This window comes from Sinohyriopsis cumingii, chromosome 18 (genome assembly GCF_028554795.1).
Source record: "Sinohyriopsis cumingii isolate HCF-2022 chromosome 18, ASM2855479v2, whole genome shotgun sequence".
In the NCBI taxonomy this organism is placed as follows: domain Eukaryota; kingdom Metazoa; phylum Mollusca; class Bivalvia; order Unionida; family Unionidae; genus Sinohyriopsis; species Sinohyriopsis cumingii.
The window spans coordinates 51,281,258-51,303,576 of NC_142978.1; the positions used below are offsets into that span (position 1 = coordinate 51,281,258).

A 22,319-nucleotide genomic window follows, 5' to 3' on the forward strand; every position below is an offset into this window, starting at 1 on the left:
TTTATCATACTGTGTCAATACTCTATCATTGTGTTTATCATACTGTGTCAATACAACTGCCTACTTTAAAATTGTGTTTATCATACTGTGTCAATACTCTATCATTGTGTTTATCATACTGTGTCAATACAACTGCCTACTTTAAAATTGTGTTTACCATACTGTGTCAATACTTTAAAATTGTGTTTATCATACTGTGTCAATACAACTGCCTACTTTAAAATTGTGTTTACCATACTGTGTCAATACTCTATCATTGTGTTTATCATACTGTGTCAATACTCTATCATTGTGTTTATCATACTGTGTCAATACAACTGCCTACTTTAAAATTGTGTTTATCATACTGTGTCAATACAACTGCCTACTTTAAAATTGTGTTTATCATACTGTGTCAATACAACTGCCTACTTTAAAATTGTGTTTATCATACTGTGTCAATACAACTGCCTACTTTAAAATTGTGTTTATCATACTGTGTCAATACAACTGCCTACTTTAAAATTGTGTTTATCATACTGTGTCAATACAACTGCCTACTTTAAAATTGTGTTTACCATACTGTGTCAATACTAACATGGCAAGAAAACGTTGTGATTCACTGAATGAATGTGTTGATACCATCATCAATGACCTTAAATCCCATTAATGAATATGAGGATGTGTTTTTCATTTGTTTTTTGTTTTTTTGGAAGCTTTTTCAGCATATTTATCTCACCTGTCTGTTTCTGTCTTTGATCCTGTTCCAGGTTTGCAATTTGATTTCTCATTCTTTCCTGTTCATCTTTCATAACAGTGATTACCTCTTTCAGCTCACCAATAGAACATTTTAATTGTGATTCAACCGTTTGTAGCTGTGTTTGCAATGCATGGATCTCATTAGAGGTTGCTCTCAACTCTTCTGATAGTCTGATATTGGAAAGGTCTGGGTTGTGATCTATGAATCTTTCAAGTGATGAAATAACCTGAACATACTGAAACAGAAAAGAATATTCATATAAACTCTAAACTCATTTTTTTCTACTTGTTACTTGGCTATTACATTATCATCAGTCTCATATTATCTAAAATGTTCACAATGAAATTCCTATTATCAGTCTTACAGCATGTAAAATGATCAAATGAAATTCCTATCATCAGTCTTACAGCATGTAAAATGATCACAATGAATGATCACAATGAAATTACTATCATCAGTCTTACAGCATGTAAAATGATCACAATGAAATTCCTATTATCAGTCTTACAGCATGTAAAATGATCACAATGAATGATCACAATGAAACTCCTATTATCAGTCTTACAGCATGTAAAATAATCACAATGAATGATCACAATGAAATTACTATTATCAGTCTTACAGCATGTAAAATGATCACAATGAATGATCACAATGAATGATCACAATGGAATTACTATTATCAGTCTTACAGCATGTAAAATGATTATAAGGAATGATCACAATGGAATTACTATTATCAGTCTTACAGCATGTAAAATGATCACAATGAATGATCACAATGAAATAACTATCATCAGTCTTACAGCATGTAAAATGATCACAATGAAATTCCTATTATCAGTCTTACAGCATGTAAAATGATCACAATGAACGATCACAATGAAACTCCTATTATCAGTCTTACAGCATGTAAAATAATCACAATGAATGATCACAATGAAATTACTATTATCAGTCTTACAGCATGTAAAATGATCATAAGGAATGATCACAATGGAATTACTATTATCAGTCTTACAGCATGTAAAATATTCACAATCAAATTACAATCATCAGTCTTAAAGTATTGTTATGTATATTTAATTTGTATTGTTTGCTGGCTTTTTTTCTCTCCATGATTACATGTTATGTATATTTAATTTGTACTGTTTGCTGGCTTTTTTTTCTCTTCATGATTATGTGTTATGTATATTTATATTCTGTGATTAACGTTAGTCCAAAACCAAGTTCATGGTGTACCTGAATAGCAATATCAATTTTGTATACAACATAATACATGGCTAATATTTCTCTGTGGATTGTACTTTAGATATTCAGATCATTATTAATGAAGGTAAGCGTATTTATCTTAATTTGATTAAAGGATATTCAATTTTCACTTGGGAATTCCTAAACTTGTTTACAACTTTGAATGTTCAGAAAGTGAGATGACCTACATCCTGGTTCTTTTTCTATCAATGTTGTTTACTTAAACATTTATTCATTCCTATCTTAACATCCAAAATGGAATCAGTTTTATTGTTGTCTTCTATTCTTCGTTTTGGTAAATTTATTTCTTTAAATTATTCACTGAAATTATAAAGTGCTCAATAATACTCCTTGGACTAAATTATTATTGTGGAATTATTGAGAATTCAGTCATGGACATTTTGGATTATATTAATGTGGTACATCAAAAGATTGTTAACACAATGCCACATTCCAGGCCATTGGTACATAAGCAAATTAAAAACTACAGGTACATCAGCACATTCAATATTAGAACTTATTTGGAGCACCACTGGAATTCGTTTGGAACTGTATTTGTTTGGATTCTTGATGGAAGAATGCTTTAAGTTCTTTTTAAATTTTGGAAATAAATTATTTGTTGAACTTTACAAAACTTGTTGGTTTTAACTCTTTTCCATTACTGAGTTTAAGATAATATAGTTGTAACAGTATCTAAAAGGAAAACCCTATCAACAGTCTTACAACATGTAAAATGTTCAAAATGAAATTCCAATCAGTTACACACACTTAATAAAGCTTGCTTACTTCCTTGTTGCCAGCATGTTTTTGTTTTGTGGTCTTGTAGTGTTTGGTTTCTTGGTCTTGTCATTGTGTGTGTGTTTATGTGTTATCTGCCATTATAAAGCACTTGGAGCTCCTGAAAATAAGGTCCAGTGCTCAGTTGACATTATTGTTATTATTATTAATATTATTATTACTGAACTCCCAATGCTTGGACTATGAGTTGAACACTCTACCAACTATTCTACCATAGCTTCCCCATTTCCCATTCAGGAACTGCAATAAAAATACATTAAAGCTGGTCAACGTTGTGGCCATATTGGATGTCCAAGTCCACGTCCAATGACACCGTTTTTATTTAGGACCAACTATCAGGAAAAGAAGTCTTATGTTAATATATAATCAGTAAAATATCACATGGAGCTTTGTTTGAGGAAATCATGTGAATTATCAACTCTGAATGTAACTTAGCAATATAAATATTTTCAAGATGGCAGCCATACTGGATATCAGATCAGTACTTTTTTCATCTAGGACCAGATGAAAATCACATAATTATTTTACAGAACACCCAGATCAATATAACCATCCTTCATTCAGTGTGAGTTCTGATAAGATTTTCAAGATGTCCACTGTGGCTGCCATATTGATTGCCAAAAGGCATGTACAACAGACACAATTTTCATGTTGAAGGACAGTAGTAGTCATATGAGGCACTTGAGGATCTATTATAGGATTTCCATTATCAAAGTGCAAAATGCACATGGGGATTATAACAGCAAATCCTAAGTTAAATTGGCCCATAGGTTTAACATGGGAATGACATTTTGGGGTCAAAAGTGTTTATAGGGTCAAAAGTGCTTATGGGATTGACATAATTACAGAGACAACACTTATACAACACAATAATGTATTTATAGCGGGTGACTAATTAGACAAGGACTATTCTCCCTCGAGGCCCTCTTAAAGAGAGTATAACAATGTGCATCATATGAAAGATACTGGTAGCAATAATTACTGTTTATTTTAACATATTTACTATCAAAATACTAAATTCCATTATCCATTAGAAACACATAAATATCTCGTCTTAATACTCTAATATTTTCAGCAGATTTTACATGTAGTGGAAGTTTGTTTCACAGAACTGTACCAGAGTAGAGGAAGCTCTTTTTAAATTGCTGTTCTTGGTTTAGGGGCTAGTAGGTTTCCATGTGATATTGATCTCAACTGGTATTGTGTTGAAAAAGGCCTGAATAAGTCCTGAAGATATTCTTGTGTAGTTCCATGTAGAATTTATATACAAGAACTGCCTTGTGAAATCTTCAGACAGTCTTCCCTCTCATACATTGTCATATCCCTATCTTCTAACCTGCCATATATGTCATCTTCGTGATAGCCCATGATGATTACACATACATGGAGTAGTCCAGGCTGAACAGCATCCCCCATAATAGGGCAGACAACTCAACATTTGTCCACATATTGTCATGAGAACAGGTCTATTCATGAGGAAATGCCACTGGTATTTAATTATAGTCTAAGCTGGATCAAAATGGATTGACATGTTTCACCAATCCAAGTGTGCATTACCAAATTCAGTCACAGCACAGTCTCCCTTCCAATCAGAAGAGAGCTGCATGTTACTTCACATGCAGTATATATGTGCGCTAGTATCTATGCTCAGTGAACTGATGTGACAGTGTATGGTGGAAACTAAGACAATGTATCTCTACAATGACTATATCCCTGAGAGGCCAGTCATCACTATCTTTACACTGACTATACCCCTGAGAGGCCAGTCATGACTATCTCTACACTGACTATACCCCACATAGGCCAGTCATCAATGCCTCTACACTGACTATACCTCTGAGAGGCCAGTCATCACTACCTCTACACTGACTATACCCCTGAGAGGCCAGTCATCAGTACCTCTACAATGACTATATCCCAGATGGAAAATACATTTATGTCTATCATAATGAAGAACATTTTGATGCCATTACCAGTATCACTGGGTTCCTCGGATATAACTATTATTGTGAAAGAAAGAAAGAAAGAAAGAAAAGAAAGAAAGATGCCAATGTAACTACAAATTCAACAAGAAAAAAAGAGAGATGGAAATACAATTAAAATTAAAAGAATTATAACTGGCTGGCATAAAGTGCACTGCTCATGAAAATTCACTTATGATGTGACAGAAAATATCAGATTAGTACCCAATTTTAAGGAAAAAGATGTGGATCGGTGTTTTCACATTTTGATAAAAATAGCCAAGAATTCAAAATGGCCAAGACAGCAATGGAGAGTGTACTTACTAGCAAAGCTTGTTAAGTTTATACTTCACTATCAGTTGAAGCAAATGCTAATTATGGTTTGGTCAAGGAATGTATCTTAAAGGGTTTTGAGTTTGTGCTGAAAGACATATCGATAGAGGTTTCATAATTGCAAAAAGAAAGAAACTAGCCAAACTCATGTCGAGTTTGCAGACAACTCAATTTAGTCAAAACATTCAAGAACTGTGTCCATAGTGATATCTAAATTTACAATGATGAACACAAGATAGATACTTTAGAAAACGTTGCTCAGAAAGCTGATGAATATTCCTTGACTCACAAAGTTTCATTTCTCAGTAAGTTTTCCTCTCATCAAATGGTTAGCAAGAAACCAAATCAGTCTCAAGCTCAAGTGCTTACAAATACTCATCTCTTCCTGCATGCGCTTACTACAGGAAAACTGAGCATGTTATTTGTAGGGTCAAACAAACTTCAGTCTGATTACATTATGAAGAATTATGAACCATTCATGTAAACAAATTCTATATCATTCATTGGTGATTCATCCAATCCAATCCCTATTAAAATATTAATGGGCACAGAAACTTCTCATAGTCTTATACTATCAGGTACTCTGCCTTTGTCTGATAAGTCTTCATCTTCTGAAAGTGTTCTTGTACAGTAAGTAAAGTTCGGTCTTATTGAAATTCCTCTCCATAATGTTAATTTGTCATCAGACTTAGTATCTGGATCAGTGACTGTCAGCACTATGAATTCTTTGCCCAGTGAGGGCATTCATTTATTGCTAGGCAATACTTAGCCAGCAATAAGGATGTGGTTAATCCACTTGTATCTGACAAGCCTTGCTTGGATCAAAAGGTTTATCCTATTGATAAATGAAATACCTGATTTAAACCCTGCTTGTGTAGTAATAGTTACCAGAACTATGTCAAAAAGAGCTCTTGAGAAGCAAGTTGATTAGGAAACTATTCCTTTTGCTGACACATGTTTTTGGTAAGGCTTTTATTGAGGTCACTTTTGCTCCTGTTGCTGATCAATCAAAAGGTATTGATCACTGTCATCCTCTTCTAACTACTCATTCTCTTATGTCTAATCAGGGTGACAAATAGCAAATACTTGTCATCAAACAGAGCTATTAGCAAAACTGACTCTTCAGAGGTACCAACCTGCTATTTTTTAAGGGTGTTCTTATGAGAAAATGGAGACTACCTGAGGTACCTGCTAATGACGAGTGGTCAGTAGGCTATCAAATTGTATAACCAAAGTCATAAAGACTGGAAACTCTAAATTTAGTCCATGACACTCCCCTTGCTGGTCATTATGGAGTTAATGAAATCTAGCACAAGATCTTACATCATATTTACTGGCTTAAAATAAGGAGTGATGATTTTAACTACTGTAGATTTTGTCACGCTTGTCAAATGATAGGAAAACCTAATCAAAAGATATCCCAAGCTCATTTACAACCAAGTCCTGCATCTGACAATCAATTTAGTAGAATAATGGTAGATTGAGCATGTCCTTTACCCAAGACATGTCAGGCAATGAATATTTGTTGACCATAATGCTTGCATAAACAATGTTGCCAGAAGCAATTCCATCATGAATATTAAGACTAAAACTATAGTCAAAGCCTTAATAAAGTTTTTTTTAAAACTTTTCGGCCTCCTAAGTCTGTCCAATCAGATTAAGGTTTTAATTTCACGTCAGGGATCTTCCATCAAGTTATGTATGAAATAAGTCTTCAACAGTTCAAGTCCTCTGTATATCACCCTAAAAGCCAGGGGCATTGCAAAGATTTCATCATGCTTTAAAGAATCTGATATGGTCATACTGCTTTGATACAAGAAAAGATTGAGATGAAGGTATTCATTTATTGTTGTTTGCTGTTAGGGAGTCAGTTGATGAGTCCCTTGGATTTAATTGTTTTCAACTTGTTTCAGACCACTGTTCAAGGACCACTGAAGTAAATGAAAACACTTATTTTACCAGAAGAATCAGAGATCAATTTACTTGGCTATATTTCTGATTTTAAATACAAATTATCAAAAGCTTGTACAATGGCAACAATCAATCTTCAGTCAACCCAATCACAAATGAAATTAAGGTATGACAAAACTGCAAAGAAAAGAACTTTTCAACCTGGTGATAAAACTCTAGCTCTCTTGCCCATACCTCAAATTCTTCACCAGGCCAGGTATAATGGTCCATATACAGTTAAAGAGAAAGTAAGTGATAGAAACTAGTGGAAACAGAAACAACTCTGCTATATCACTATGTTAAATGAGCCATATTTAAAACTGCACCGGTTCTTTCAGCTTAAGATCTCAATCAACCATTAAAAATGTCTGTTGATGTACATGATGTAGGGGGTTGTGCTGTATTAATTCTTGTAGATAAAAAGTTGTATGAATCATCCGGTATACTATTTCCCAAAAAAGCTCCAAAGAAATTAGTCTAGCACTGAGAAGGAGTGTTTGACTTTAATTTTGGCATTACAACACGCTGAAGTCTATGTTAATTCTGCTCTTCTTATTGTATTCTGTGATCACAACCCCCTTACTTTCATCAACTAAATGAAAAATACAAATCAAAAGTTGCTGTGATGGAGTTTATGTTGCAAGAATACAACATCGCTATTTGGCACATGGAAAACAATATTTAATCACAGATGCACTTTCACCTACAGGAGGTTTACATTGCTTTATTATTTTAATAAATTGTGTACATTTATTATACCTCTAATGTGTGTAATTTCATTATCATTGTCATTGGTGCGTTTGAATAATATGGAAAAAGAAAGTTGTACTGCATAGATCTTTCTTTTCCATATGGGGGGGGGGGGCAATATGTATATATTTTTGGTAACTCTTGGTACATGATTTTATCTAATTTTTATAATTTTATTTATCGCTATAAACTGAACAGAATATCTGTAGTTTATTTTGTCTTTGTGACCGGACTCTGTTAAAAGCAAAATATTCCAAAGGATCTATAAATAGATGCCTAGATATCTGTTGCCAATTAATACTAATCTTAAAAATAAGTTTATATGGTACCTTTCACTGAATTTCTCATAGGCAGATAGGATTTTTACATTTCTAGAAGAATTAACTGACTTCCCATTGGTTGGGCTAGGTCACATGAATAGGCCTAATCAATGCAAAATTAGTAGCGTATTCTGTCATGTGGGATCTACTGAGAAATACAGTCACAATATACAGTATATATAAGGAGAGAATTAAGCAATCAGTTTCATTCTGGTCTTCAAGTCATTCACAGTTCTTGTGTAAGTCTGCAGATATATTTTATGTTGTAATTGGATATTATTCAAGAGGAAAAACATTTGTGTGGACTGTTTCGTGAAATAGAAAAGTGCTCATTATTTGGACTATAATATTATTCTGGAACTGACAAATTATTCAAAAGAATTTGGGACAACACCATCTTGACTATATCATGGTTCTTTCAGCACCAGTACATTTCAGGTTTTTAAATTCATAAGGAACTTTTCATTCATTTAGGATTTTCAGACATTTTTAGGGACTAGTTTGGATTCACTTCATAATACTGTACATTCCTCTCACATTTTCATTTATAACTTTGACAATCAAATTGTTTGTTAAGTTTTACAAAACTTGTTGGTTTTGTCTCTTTCTGTTACTTAGTTTGCGACCATGGAGTTGTAACACGATTAACAGTAACAAGTTTTTCAAGATGGCAGCCATAACGGATATCTCCTGGACACAATCATCATTTAGGAGCAAATGGATATAAAATGATATCTTTAGTGAAAACTCCATGTCTCCAGAACTGTACATCATCCTTAAGTAAGATTTTTAAAATGGCGACCATGGTTGCCATATTGGATATCATATCGTCACTTTTTATTTATGACAAATCTAAAGTCTTTCATTGCAAATACTAATGTCAATATGACCATCTATAGTGGCTGTAACAAATCCACATGTCAATATCATGGTCATTTGGCTACAACTCAATATGACCATCTGTGGTGGCTATAATAACAATTTTATTTTTTGTCCAAGGAAATCATTTTCATTTGGAACCAATCAGACCTTGTGATAAATTTGTCTACAAAACTTAATAGCAATCCTCAAAGTAGCTAAAAGGAGCAGTAATAACAAACTTGTGACATGGACAGACACACAGACGATTGACTTCAGGCCGGTACATAGGTTCCACTCAATAGTTTGTTTTTCCAGGACAATTCAGGAATACTTATTTTGATATCTAGCTCTGTTAGATTACCAAATATTTTGAATGTAAACCAATGGATACGGAACAAATACTTGGTTTAAAGAAGCAAAACTGTGTGTCCAATACTTAAGATGAAATTTATAGAGCATAGTAGATCAGAATTCATTCTAATTATGCCAGAAAAAAAGCCCATTCAGACATTTAAAGTTCCATAAAAATGTAGCTGGAGAAAATTTCTTTGGTCAGAAAATGGGCAAGAAAATACTGCATTTGAATTTTAAAAAATTATGTTTACAACCTGGATATAAATCATAAGCAAGACAGAGAAATTATCTGGAATCTTAAGAAATTAAAAAGATTCAATTTTTGCCATAAAGAATGACCATAATGCAGATGACAGACATGGAAGGAAGTGAAATTTTCTTGGAAACAATGCACCATAACCTTGAGAACCAAAGGTCAATAGAAAATAAATATTTCTTTTACTAATCTATGACACCTTACTTCATATATTTTTGTTATGTGAGGTAAATGTTGGAAATTAATAGTGAAAAATGACACCAAATGTAAATGCTTTCCAAAATTACACTTGTGTGCCCATGCCCCCATCCCTCCACCATATTACATGTCACTAGATATGGAAATGACAACCTAAGAAACATACATTAAATATCAAGCCTTGGACTGTAAATTTGCTGTTTAGGTCATAATAAGGTTTATCCTTTCTTCATAGTATAGTATAAGTGAGTAAATTATCAAGGCCACCAGGAACATGGAAGCATAATGACAAAACCTAGTTTATTGTGTCGTGTTATGATTTACTCACATTGTTCTAAACTTTCAAAAATGTTAAGAACAACCTTGAACACAGAGTTGTTGTTGTTGTTATTGTAGGGTTTAACACCATTTTTCAGCATAAGATAGGCTATACATGGTGTCCAGTAAAAGTGGTGGTAGATGAACCCAGGAAAACCCTGGAAAGAACCACTGACCCATGAGAAGCTACTGGCAAGCTTTCTCACATACCCACATTAGCCGAGCCTGAGACCTAAACCCATGCAGACAGAGGTGAGATGGCAATGATCCATAAAGATGAGCACTTTAGACCACTCGGTCACTTGACGCCCCAAACAGAGTTGTAATTTTGGTAATAACATGCCCTGCCATTGTTCCTGCCTCAAAAGTTATTTGTCCCTCATTATAAAACAGCCCAGGAAACTCCTGCATGATCATGATTCCCATTAAATACAGCAAATTTTGCTTTTCATGGCTGATTAATTTATTTCACATTAATATAGTTCTTGTCTCATTATATTGTGATTTCTCATAAGTAAGTGCTCTATTGTTATACTACCAAGACAGTCTTGTTGGAACACTCTTGTTATAAGTCCACCTTACTTACAACACAAGTCCCATTTATGTATCCTATTAACACTTTTACAAGGTGGATATAACGTGAATATTCCTAATACATGTACCATGAAAAAGTGGATATAATGTGAATATTCCTGACACCATGAAAAAGGGGATATAATGTGAATATTCCTAACACCATGAAAAAGTGGATATAATGTGAATATTCCTGACACCATTATAAAGTGTGTGTAACGTGAATATTCTTAACACCATTATAAAGTGTGTGTAACATGAATATTCTTACCACCTTTATAAAGTAGGTGTAGCGTGAACATTCCTAACACCATTATAAAGTGGATATAATGTGAATATTCCTAATACCATTAAAAAGTGGGTGTAACATGAATATTCCTAGCACCATTATAAAGTTAATGTAACATGAATATTCCTAACACCATTACAAAGTGGTGTAAAGTGTGTTATGTATATTTAATTTAATAGTTTGTCTGTTAGGTTTTGTTTTAAAAATTGTATTTATTCCATTACATGCTATTATATTGTAATGTAACGTTATTTACTGGACTTGACTTTGTCCAGAACTGAGTTCAGTTCTGTTTGACCTGATTGACTTTTTTTATTTCATTAATGTGAACAACTTTTTTTATATATTTTTTAAAATATCTTTCTCAGAATAAGAATCATTAAGTTGAGTCAACGTCATACCTGGATTATGTGACAAGTATCATGTGCCAATAATAAACTTGTATTTTTTACAGAAGAATTAACTTTTGACCCTCATTGGGGAATCTGTTTTTGCATCTTAATTATTCTTATAACTGATGTTTTTGATAAAGGTTTGTCAGTCGTGCTTTAATACCTGGTATTTTGGGGCCCCGAGTGGCCGAGTGGTCTAAAGCGCTCACCGTTACAGATCACTGCCATCTCACCTCTGTCTGCGTGGGCTTCGAGTCCAAGGCTTGGCTAGCGTGGGTACGTGGGAAAGCCTGCCAGTAGCTTCTCGTGGGTCGGTGGTTCTTCCCTGGGTTTTCCAGAGTTCTTCCTCCACCATTAATACTGGCCGCCATGTATAGCCTATCTTGTGCTGAAAAATGGCGTTAAACCCTAGAACAACAACAACAACAATACCTGGTATTTTAAGTTGTGTTATGCTGAATTTTTATTTTCTTCAAATTTATGAATTCAAAAGATTATTTTACCTGGAAATACAAAAGTACTCTGATATATTTCTTGGACAAAGACATTCATGGAATTTATACAGAATTCAAAACTGGAATGATATTTTCTGTGATTCAATAAGAGACTATTGACACATCTACACTCTGTAGGTTATTACAGACATCATCACCTTTCATCTTGAATTTCATCAGGATTTGAACTGAGATTCACTTAGAACTTTTCATTAATAGGACTTGTGTTTTTAATTCTTGTATTATAATTTGGATTTAATTTGCAATACTGTAAGTTCTTTTTTTCTTACTTTTTCACTTTGAATTCCTTGGAAAAAAAAATTATTTGTTAAATTTTACAAAGCTTGTTGTCTTCACTCTTTTCTGTTACTTATTTTAAGAGCATAGACAAGTGAATACTGCTAACACCACTTCAAAGTGGATATAATGTAAATATTCCCAACATCATTAGGAATTGCATGTAATGTTAATATTCAGTTCTAACACCATTACGGTGTACATAGAGAACAGGAAAAACAAAAGTCAATGACATTTCAATGACTTTTCATTCACCAGTTTAGTTTTCAATGACTACTCATGTATCAAGTTTTCAACTTCAGTTTCTAACTTAAATACAAGAAACATACAAAATCAATAGAAAAATAAATGTAATGAGATATGAAAGGGAAATTATGTTTATAAAAAGGTCATTGGAAACATTTCTTCTGGGTGTGTGTGCTCCCACTTGTCATGAAACTAAGGGGTGAATAGAATAAAAAGGAAGGGGAGGAAGAAAGTAACATAGTTCAATATTTACTGAAAACTTTAATATCCATCTATGTTTCATCCAGCTATGCTCTGTTGAAATCAAAATCTTGACAAGATGTTGCCTGTAGTCTAGTAGTATAAGTATTAATCTATTGATTGTTGATTGTTCTGTGCATAGTCACCCCTACTGAAGCGCCATATACATAGCTAGCTTAGCCAGCAGTTACAAGTCTGGAAATCATTCATTATAGTTGTTATGTACAATTATTCACAGCTCACAGTTATTGTCTTTTGAATATTTCTACTCCAAAATTAGATGTTTTTCTTTTACTAACATAAGCTCTGCTAAAGTTTCACTTTCTTCAATCAGTGTTTTAATGACTAACATGCAAGTCTTACTACTATCTGTTTCATGATGCCGAATAAGGACTTTTTCTCCATTCATGTCATAGTCTGCTTGTTCAGATAGAGGTGCATATATTTTGATTAAATGAATATTTACTTCATAATTTCATTTTTAGATTCTTATTTAGTATATTTATCTGAACCCTTTTAGGTCAATACACAGCTATGCTCAAGATATTTTAAATTATGCATTAAGGAGAAAAATTAGCTGTTGGATTTACCAGGATCTCATTATTACATGGGTTTTTTTCCACTCATAAACCCCACTATATTATTCCTGAAGCAGATTAAAAATTTAAATTTAAAAGTAGCATGTAGTTAAAATTTCTGGAATTTAGAGATCAGCAGCTTTCTCATCAACAAAAGGGAATTTGCAAGCATTGCAAAATTATAAACACTTTTTAGTACCTTAAACTAAGTAAATATAATATCCCTACATTTTTTCAAGTGGTTTTAAAAGACAGTGTAAACTAATTCCCATATTTGTTGCATCTAAGATAATATGGCAGTAAATCATCCCCAATTGTACATCAGAATTCACCTTGCACTGATTTACTCTAAAATAAAACATAACCCAGGTAATTAAAAGAATATAAATCTACTTCAATTGCACAAGTTCTTGTACCTGAAATTTGAGTAGTAAATTAAAAGTTGAGAAATAATTGACATCATTCATCAAGAAGGGATTAATCCATGTTTATAAGTCCATAGAATCTGAAGGGATGCTATGCATGATATCTGATTACTTCCTGCAGAATATGATAATAGTGGAATTGCTAGCGTATGACATTAGTTCTAACCATATTTCCAATCATGAAAGAACATTAAAATAATTACTTAAAAGTAAAATTTTCAACGTTATTTAACTTTTTAAGCAAACTCTCTAAAATTCAACTTTCAACAAACTAGCTTAAATATCAATGACTTTCAAGGCCTAGAATTGAGGTGTTTATTTCTAAAAGACTTCCAAGGCCTAGATTTGAGGTGTTCATTCTGAATGACTTCCAAGGCCTAAAATTGAGGTGTTCACTTCTCAATGACTTTCAATGACCTGTAATGACTGTGCAAATCCTGATATTATAAAGTAGGTGTACTGTGAATATTCCTAACACCATCACATGGGTGTACTGTGAATATTCCTAACACCATAATAAAGTGGGTATACTGTGAATATTCCTAACACCATAATAAAGTGAGTGTAATGTGAATATTCCTAACATGATTACAACATGGGTGTAATGTGAATATTCCTAGCACCATAATAAAGTGAGTGTAATGTGAATATTCCTAACATGATTACAACATGGGTGTAATGTGAATATTCCTAGCACCATAATAAAGTGAGTGTAATGTGAATATTCCTAACATGATTACAACATGGGTGTAATGTGAATATTCCTAGCACCATTACAACATGGGTGTAATGTGAATATTCCTAGCACCATTACAACATGGGTGTAATGTGAATATTCCTAACATGATTACAACATGGGTGTACTGTGACTATTCCTAGCACCATTACAACATGGGTGTAATGTGAATATTCCTAACATCACTACAAAGTGGGTTTACTGTGAATATTCCTAACACCATTGTAAAGTGGGTTTACTGTGAATATTCCTAACACCATCACATGATTGTACTGTAAATTTTCCTAATACCCTTAAAAAATGGGAGTAATGTGAATATTCCTAACACCACTGCAAAGTGGGTGTACTGTAAATATTCCTAACACCACTGCAAAGTGTGTGTAATGTGAATATTCCTAGATTTCTTGACATCAGCAATGCTTTAAATTAGTATTCAAGAACTGTGCAGCAATAACCCATGCAAATGGGATTAGTTACATGGCTATGTGTAATGCTTAGGAATAGAACAATTCATTGCAAAAACCTAAAAGTAGAGATGAGGTGATAATAATAATAATACTGGTAATAACAATAAAAATAACGAAAATGATAATAATAATGATAGCAATAATAAAGACTTTTCAGAGGGTGACTCAGTTGGTTGCAAATAAGACATTTTCCCTGGGGATTTCTCTAAGACCTTTGATAAACTATCATTACTTAATTTTTAAACACCTGGTTATGATGGATTTATAAACATTTTTTTCTCTTGCATTGCTTTCTTTTAAGGGAATGTCCAAAATGAAACTCTTGAAACATTGTCTTGTGAATTTATAGATATGGTTTAAAAGTATTTTAGAATCTACCACTGCTCTAATGTCCAAAGCAGACATTCTGATCACTTAGGCCACTGGAGTGGTACAAGAACCACTGCAACTTTGCTCAATTTAAACCAATTCAGAAAATAGTCTTCATGATATTTATAACTTTATCATGTTGTCCCTAGGATATTTATTTTGTAGGATCACATTTTTGCAGTTTGCAACCTTTGAAAGCATCACTCAGGTGGCCTAAGTGGTTAGAGTGTCCACCTTGGATGCGAGATGTCATGGGTTCGAACCCCAGCTGAGCCATACTAAAGACTAATAAAAATGGTACCAGCAGCTACATTAAGAGGTTAGTGTTAGGACTGGTTGGCCTGGTGTCAGAGTAAGGTGAATGGGTGGGACATGATGCCCCAGTGCTAAACATCACCATAAACTGCCACTCTGCAGACATTATAGCGATATGACTGAAAAGTTGTTAAAGCTATGTTTAAAATCCAAATCACGCACATACATACACAGCCTTTGAAGAACATCAGCTACCCTGTTCAACATTTTTGTTAGTAAATGGATTATCCTTCTTATATTCTTGACAGATAACACATGAAGTTCCCCCTTGTTGATTCTTTCCTTAACATGTCCTGGAATTTCGGTTCCTTTTCTTCCCTTTTTCTCAGCCTCCATTTCAACGTACTATGGATGAGGTACCAACTGTTTCTGTGTCATTGGGCTTTGCGACATTTTCATTTCACATCAGAACATTAGAGCTTCCTTTAGCTCCACAGTATCAACCATAGCAAATTATCTTACTGTAAAGAAACCAGTTATCTTTTGTTTCAGTATCCACAAAATGCATTGCTTATTACAATGAATTCAATTCTGTCATGGTGGCTAATCAGTGGATCAATTTGATATACCACTCTAGAGACAATTAAACTGGAACCCCTTGATAGTTTCTGCAAAGATAGCAACAGATCTCAATCATACAGATGCTTGTATTCAACACTAAATCTACCTTAGTATAGCTTGATGAGATCACCTACAAAATGGACAAACATGACTTAATTTGACTAGCTATTATTTTTTAATTTTTGTCTTAAAAAGAAAACAAAACGAAAATAAAAATTACAGCACACATTGTTTACAACTAACTGCAGGAACCACAAACAATCTCTATAACCTTTCCCCATTGATTTTGAGAATTTGCATGAATAATGGTTCCTGTTGTGAAAAACCCATGATCACACATCCTGGCAGCATATCTGCTAACAGTAACGAAATTTATAGGGTCTCAAGCTGGCATTGACCAATCAGAAAAGGTCATGTTTACAAATTCAACAAAATAATCCAGGACAGGTCTACTGCATTAATACTATCCAAAGTTCTTCAGATTTCATGCCAAAGAAAGCTTCCCAACTTCAAGATATGAAGAAACCAGCCTAAATACTATTACTAGGGCAGACGGCTGTGCAAGCCATTAATTATTATTATTATTATTATTATTACTACTACTACTCACCGATTCCATCTGAGACTTTTGTCCTCTTAAGTCAGTTTCCAGCTGCTGAGTCTGTGTCTGAAGTCCAATAATTTTTGCTTCATGGTCTCCTGCTGTTCCTTTAACCGTGTCAATTTCTTCCCTGTGCTGGCTTTGGGTATTTTTCAATAACTCACTGTCACCCTTCAGTGTTTTCACCTCATTCAGTACCTCTGATACTAGATTCTGCAATACTTTAATTTCTTGGTCTCGGAAACTGACATCGATGTCTTCCGTCTTCAGCTTTGCATGGAAATGATGACAATATTAACATTTCTGTAGACTTCAGATCTAAATCTAATTATTACAATTATAACATTTCTGTCGATGTCTGATTGTTAAACTGCAGGTAAAAATCAACAAAATATGGAATAAAAACTATAGCCAGAGGGCAACATTGAGTTTCCACTGTGAAGATCCTATTTTCATTTTGGACTCTCAGTACTTTGTTTAGCCATTGATGACAAAGCAATAATCTTGTTATTGTCAATGCAAATAATAATAATAATAATAATAATGACTAAAATAAAGAAATGGTATGTAATTTATTTGTGTAAATACACCTCTGTGTATCCAACATCCCACTACATCCCTTTGATGACAAATTCTAGTGTTTTCTCAGCTTTCCAAGAAAATGATCAAAGTTTCTGGACCCTTTTCACAATTAAGGGACCCTGCCCCTTACATCATCATTTGCTATGAACTAATTACATTCTTAGTACACTACTAAAAGAATGAACATTTACTTTAAACTCAGTTAAATTACTTTAAGCTCATGCTCTATAGGGCATCCTTGTTCTTTGATGAAGCTTTTACCTTTCCAGATGGAAAGACCTTGTCAATCCTAAGATACACCAATTACCTGTCCTAGAAATTCTTAGAACAAGTGAATCAACCCAGTCTCATCTACATCATCTGCTTATGGAAGCTACAAGTGCTACAATTGATGCACGCTATTTATACCACAATTTGTTGATATTCCAACAACCAATTGATTGATACTATAAAGAGGTTCGAAAACCAGCTTATTGACACTTTACAGAGAATCGACAACCAAATGACTCTAAATTACATGACTCAATAGCCAGCTTAATGACACTTTACATGACTCAATAGCCAGCTTAATGACACTTTACCAAGGTTCAACAACTCACTTATTGACACCTGCCTAATCTCTGATGCATGGGCAGAAAAAATTATGCAACTCTCATAGCTGCCACCCTCCCCAGTAGAAAAATACTGACTGCTTATGACAAAAATACTGATTTTCAGGAATAAATACTGAATTTTAAAATTTTATTTCATATGTAAATATTTACAACATATACAGCCATTAGTGAAGTAGGATAGTAACTTACTTAACTATTTAATGTCAAAGATGCATGTATTGCACTCTTGCACCTTCTGAACGGGCACATTGTTCATTATGGGTGCCCATTTAGAAGGTGCAAGAGTGCAACACACTCAGACACAGTCTATTAAGAGCCTTTTCCATACCTTTTTTTTAATAATCATTATCAATTCCAATGTACCATCTTTCACTGAAGATCTCAATTCTGTGTGATTTTCTTAGTGAACTGTTTAAGCACATGAGTAATCCAATGCAATTTTACTGTCTGGAAAATGTGTGTGAAATAAATCACCAGAAACACTAGTAGCTGAAAGAGAAAGGTTCCATTTCTAAAAGAAATTTAATAAACCAAATTTCAATCAAATTACATCATGGTTCCCTATGGTAAGTTCAGACTGAGCCGATGACGATGAAGCAGCAAGCTGATGTTTATTAGCTTTATCATGGTCTTGTGTGTCATGGGCGCCTCCATGCCCAGTAGCGAAATCACATTACACAATTTGCAAAACGTGAAGTTTTCTCCTTTACTAGATGGTTTCATAAATCTAAACAAGATGGCACAATTGTCCTTCCAATTCTGTTTTCTTTTCTTTCCCCGAGCAAATTCTGAATATTTTGCTTTTCTTTCAGATATGATTAGAAGCTGAATATTACGAGGATGAAATACAGTGATAGCGGTAGCCTCGATTTCGAATAAACCAAACATATTTTAGAACTCTATTCCTACATACATGCGATACACTTCTATCAGAAAGGAATAAATACCTGTTCTAAACAGAAAATTGCAAGGAAATTTTTTAATTATTTTTTTCTATTAGAAAACATATTTTTAGCAAGATAAATGTACACCCATATTCAGGTCCAACATATGGGACAAATACAGGAAAAATGGGGCACTTGGCAGGTATGAACTCTATATTTTTCTGACTATCAGCTTGTTCCCATCCTTTTAATGAAGTAAATATTAATTGAAAAACAGAAAAGCAAACCAGCTCTGTAAATCATTGAATTAAGATTACGGTAAAGTTTATGATGGTACAGATCAGACTATTTCCAAATGTCTATAGTGTATAATGTAGTACCAGTTATACAAACATTTCATTCAGATTTGTAATAAGGCCAGGTATGCATATCATGCCAGTATAATCAAATCATTTCTTTAGAATGTGGGAATTTTACCTCAAAAATGGAAAGGTAAAACAAGTATATTGCAGAATGAATAGTCTTGCTTCATACTGATTCATCACAAATATAAATGGAATATATCAAGGGGTTTATTACATATAAGCAAATACACAACTCTAACCAGAGCCATAATGCAGATCTTCATGACTCCATGACTGTGAACTTGACCATGAAATCAAGTGTGCTGCAAAATGAGTTATCCATTGCTGCATAGAGATAATTATATTTCCAAGCCCCATCAAGGAATTTAGAAATAGAAGCGAACAAAAAACCTGAAGCAAAGACTTAATGCAAATCTTATATGAATATGACCTTGACCCAAGGTCAAAGGGTAAACAAGTATGTTGCATAACAACATTTTATAAGCTTCAAAAGGTTTAATTCCATGCATGAACAAATTCCAACACGTGGTTTGGGAATAAAATAAGGAAATGAAAGCCTATAACTAAATCCCTATTCTGTTACTACTGTGATCATGATCCAAATAACAGGGACAAGTGTCACACAGCACATTTTGTAAGCTTTGTGATTCATGCCATGTATAACAAGAATCCATCTAGGGATTAAATAAATACAGGCAAACTGATAACTTTAACCAAACCCTTAACTGATACATCTCAAATTCCACTCAACAGGGATCAATAAAATTGCCTCTGTGTGTGTCTGTCTGTCTGTCTATCTATCAATAGTGACAGCCACTCCTTAATTTTTCAGACTATAAAAAAGAGACAGTCATGTCTGACTTGCTACTAATGTGGGCTAATTGACAAAAATAAAATATAACCTTGCCTGTATTAGTGTAAGCCACTCCCTAAATGTTCAGACTGGAAAAAAGTTACCATTATGTCTCACTTGCTATGTATGTGGGTATGATAAAAGTTATGTCTAACCTTGTATATATTAGTGTAGGCCACTCCTTGAATGTTCAGATCAGAAACAAGTGACAACATACAGTCCATCCAGGTGTCTTTGTCTGTGTCACTCACCCTAAGATCTGGGGAATGGAGAACCTCGTTTCTGGTGTCAATGATCTGGAAGACAACGTATTGGTAAAAACAGATTAGGATTCGATATCAGCCAAGGAAATATCAGACCAATGTAATGTCATTGTCAAAGATAACGTAAGAATAGAAATGCAAATATTAAATTTGTAACAAAATGACAAAAACGCCATGAAAATAGATCATTTATTTTATTATAATATGAAAATAAATACTATTCAAAGTTATATTCATGAATGCAAGTATTTCATAACCTCTGTGTTTACCTGACTGCAGTAAATACGGGATGGGAGTGTATTGTAATTTAGGAAAAAATAAAGGTCTGGAAGGGGGGGGTGAACTGCTTATCAGCTGGCCAATGTCTAAACTTGACAGTTTTTAGGTCTTTTTGTTGACTAGTTTAATATCTTGGGACACAAAACAATAACTTTTTCATGTCCAGAGACATAAGCATGTAAAAATAAGTAACTTTCAGTGACCTGACAATTATTAAACTGTTATAAAGTACTATGATTGATTTTGTTATTATTTTGCATGTGCATGTTTTCTGATTTCTCCAACACGAAGTTAAATAAAGGTAAATACAGACATCATAATTCGCAGGCCAGTTGAGTTCACCCTTGAGACCAGGCTGAACTATAATGTACTGTACTTGCACAGTACATAGCATCACTTAAATCCTTATTTATTCCCAAACATATTAGGTGCAGATTTTGCTTTATTCATTGTTTCGACCAAATTGCATTCTTCCAGATAACATTTCAGCTAGTCCATAATAGCCATTTCATTTATGTTGAATCACGCACTCATGACTTATTCATTTTCAGTTATATAAGCGATCCTACAAATTGAGGTAATATTTTGAAAAAGGTATGCACATTTAATTGTACAAGGCACATAACCAGCATAATTTACATGTTCACGAAGACTGGTAATAATAAAGGCTAAAATTCTCATATAAGATCAACTAAGATCAACATCAATCAATTTTAGCTTTGTGTTTTGGCTGAACAAATATAATTTTCCATACAATGGAAAACTTGATGTTATGACATCTCCTATGTTGATAGTCAGTGAATTTGTCTTCATTTTGTGACAGCAGGCCAGTTAATCATTAAAACCCAGAAACTGGCTGTGTTAAGAGGGAATTTTGACCGGTAACTATACCAGTACATTGATGTGTAATTGCCTTTTATTCCACAAAAATATCACAATTACTGTAGTTTTGTAAAACGGGATGTAAGGCATACCTATGACCTATTTAAAGGCCAAGTAGGGATTATGAATAAAAAAAATAGAGACTGGGACCTAAAATTGGAAGGTTTATTGTGGCATTTTTAAAGCCTTGTTTTCACTAAATACTGATCAATCTTCCTGGTCCAATATGCATGATATTCGCAAAAAGACTCATCGTTTCTCCCCGTGATGCACCCTATTTTCCCCCAGGGCATGCCCTATTTTCATATTCTGGTCAGCTATGGTCAGGTCAAACTGCACAATAGCTAAAGATTAGTCTTAAATAAATGAGCAAGAAAGCCAGCGTGATTAATTAAAAGTTAATCCTTATCAATGTAAACTGTTTTGTGAAAATGACTGGCGCCCCACCGTAATTCAAATAAACTACATTCTACATTATTGTGTGTTATGTACGCACCAGCAATTGATTGACAAATAAAGGATTCCCAATTCTGTTAAACTAAAGGTACCTAAATAGGCAGCCTCATGGTACAGTACATGTGGCAACTATTTTCCCCTCGTTGTATATCCGACCTTATTCCCTTATTGTCAACTCATACAGCATTTAGTATTGTTTACTATAAAACACATATTCTTAATTAGATTTTTGAGGACCAATTCACTGCGTGATATGTATTTTCATTCCTTCTTTTAATTTAATGATGGTACTTAATATTGGTATGCATGGTATAAAATGCCAGGTGTTCAATCGTGTAAGTCTCTTTCTTGATCTCTGCTTGGCAAGTCTGGCTTTCTCAAATTTGCTGTCACATTAATTACTTTCCAGAAGTTGTTCTCGGAATAAAAATGTCATGAAATACCTTTCCTTTCATTAATTTTGTTATAA

The 22,319-nt window shown here is 33.7% G+C and overlaps 1 protein-coding gene across 1 annotated transcript in view; it reads right to left on the reverse strand.

The window, feature by feature from the left end:
• Window positions 1-22,319, reverse strand: part of LOC149776629 (uncharacterized) — a 52,782-nt gene that overhangs the window by 27,227 nt on the left and 3,236 nt on the right. The window contains exons 2-4 of the mRNA XM_089941324.1: window positions 20,126-20,266; window positions 16,682-16,942; window positions 719-974 (exon numbers count right to left, since the gene is read on the reverse strand). Coding sequence (XP_089797450.1) covers window positions 719-974; window positions 16,682-16,942; window positions 20,126-20,266 — 658 coding nt within the window. The remainder of the gene's footprint in view (window positions 1-718; window positions 975-16,681; window positions 16,943-20,125; window positions 20,267-22,319) is intronic.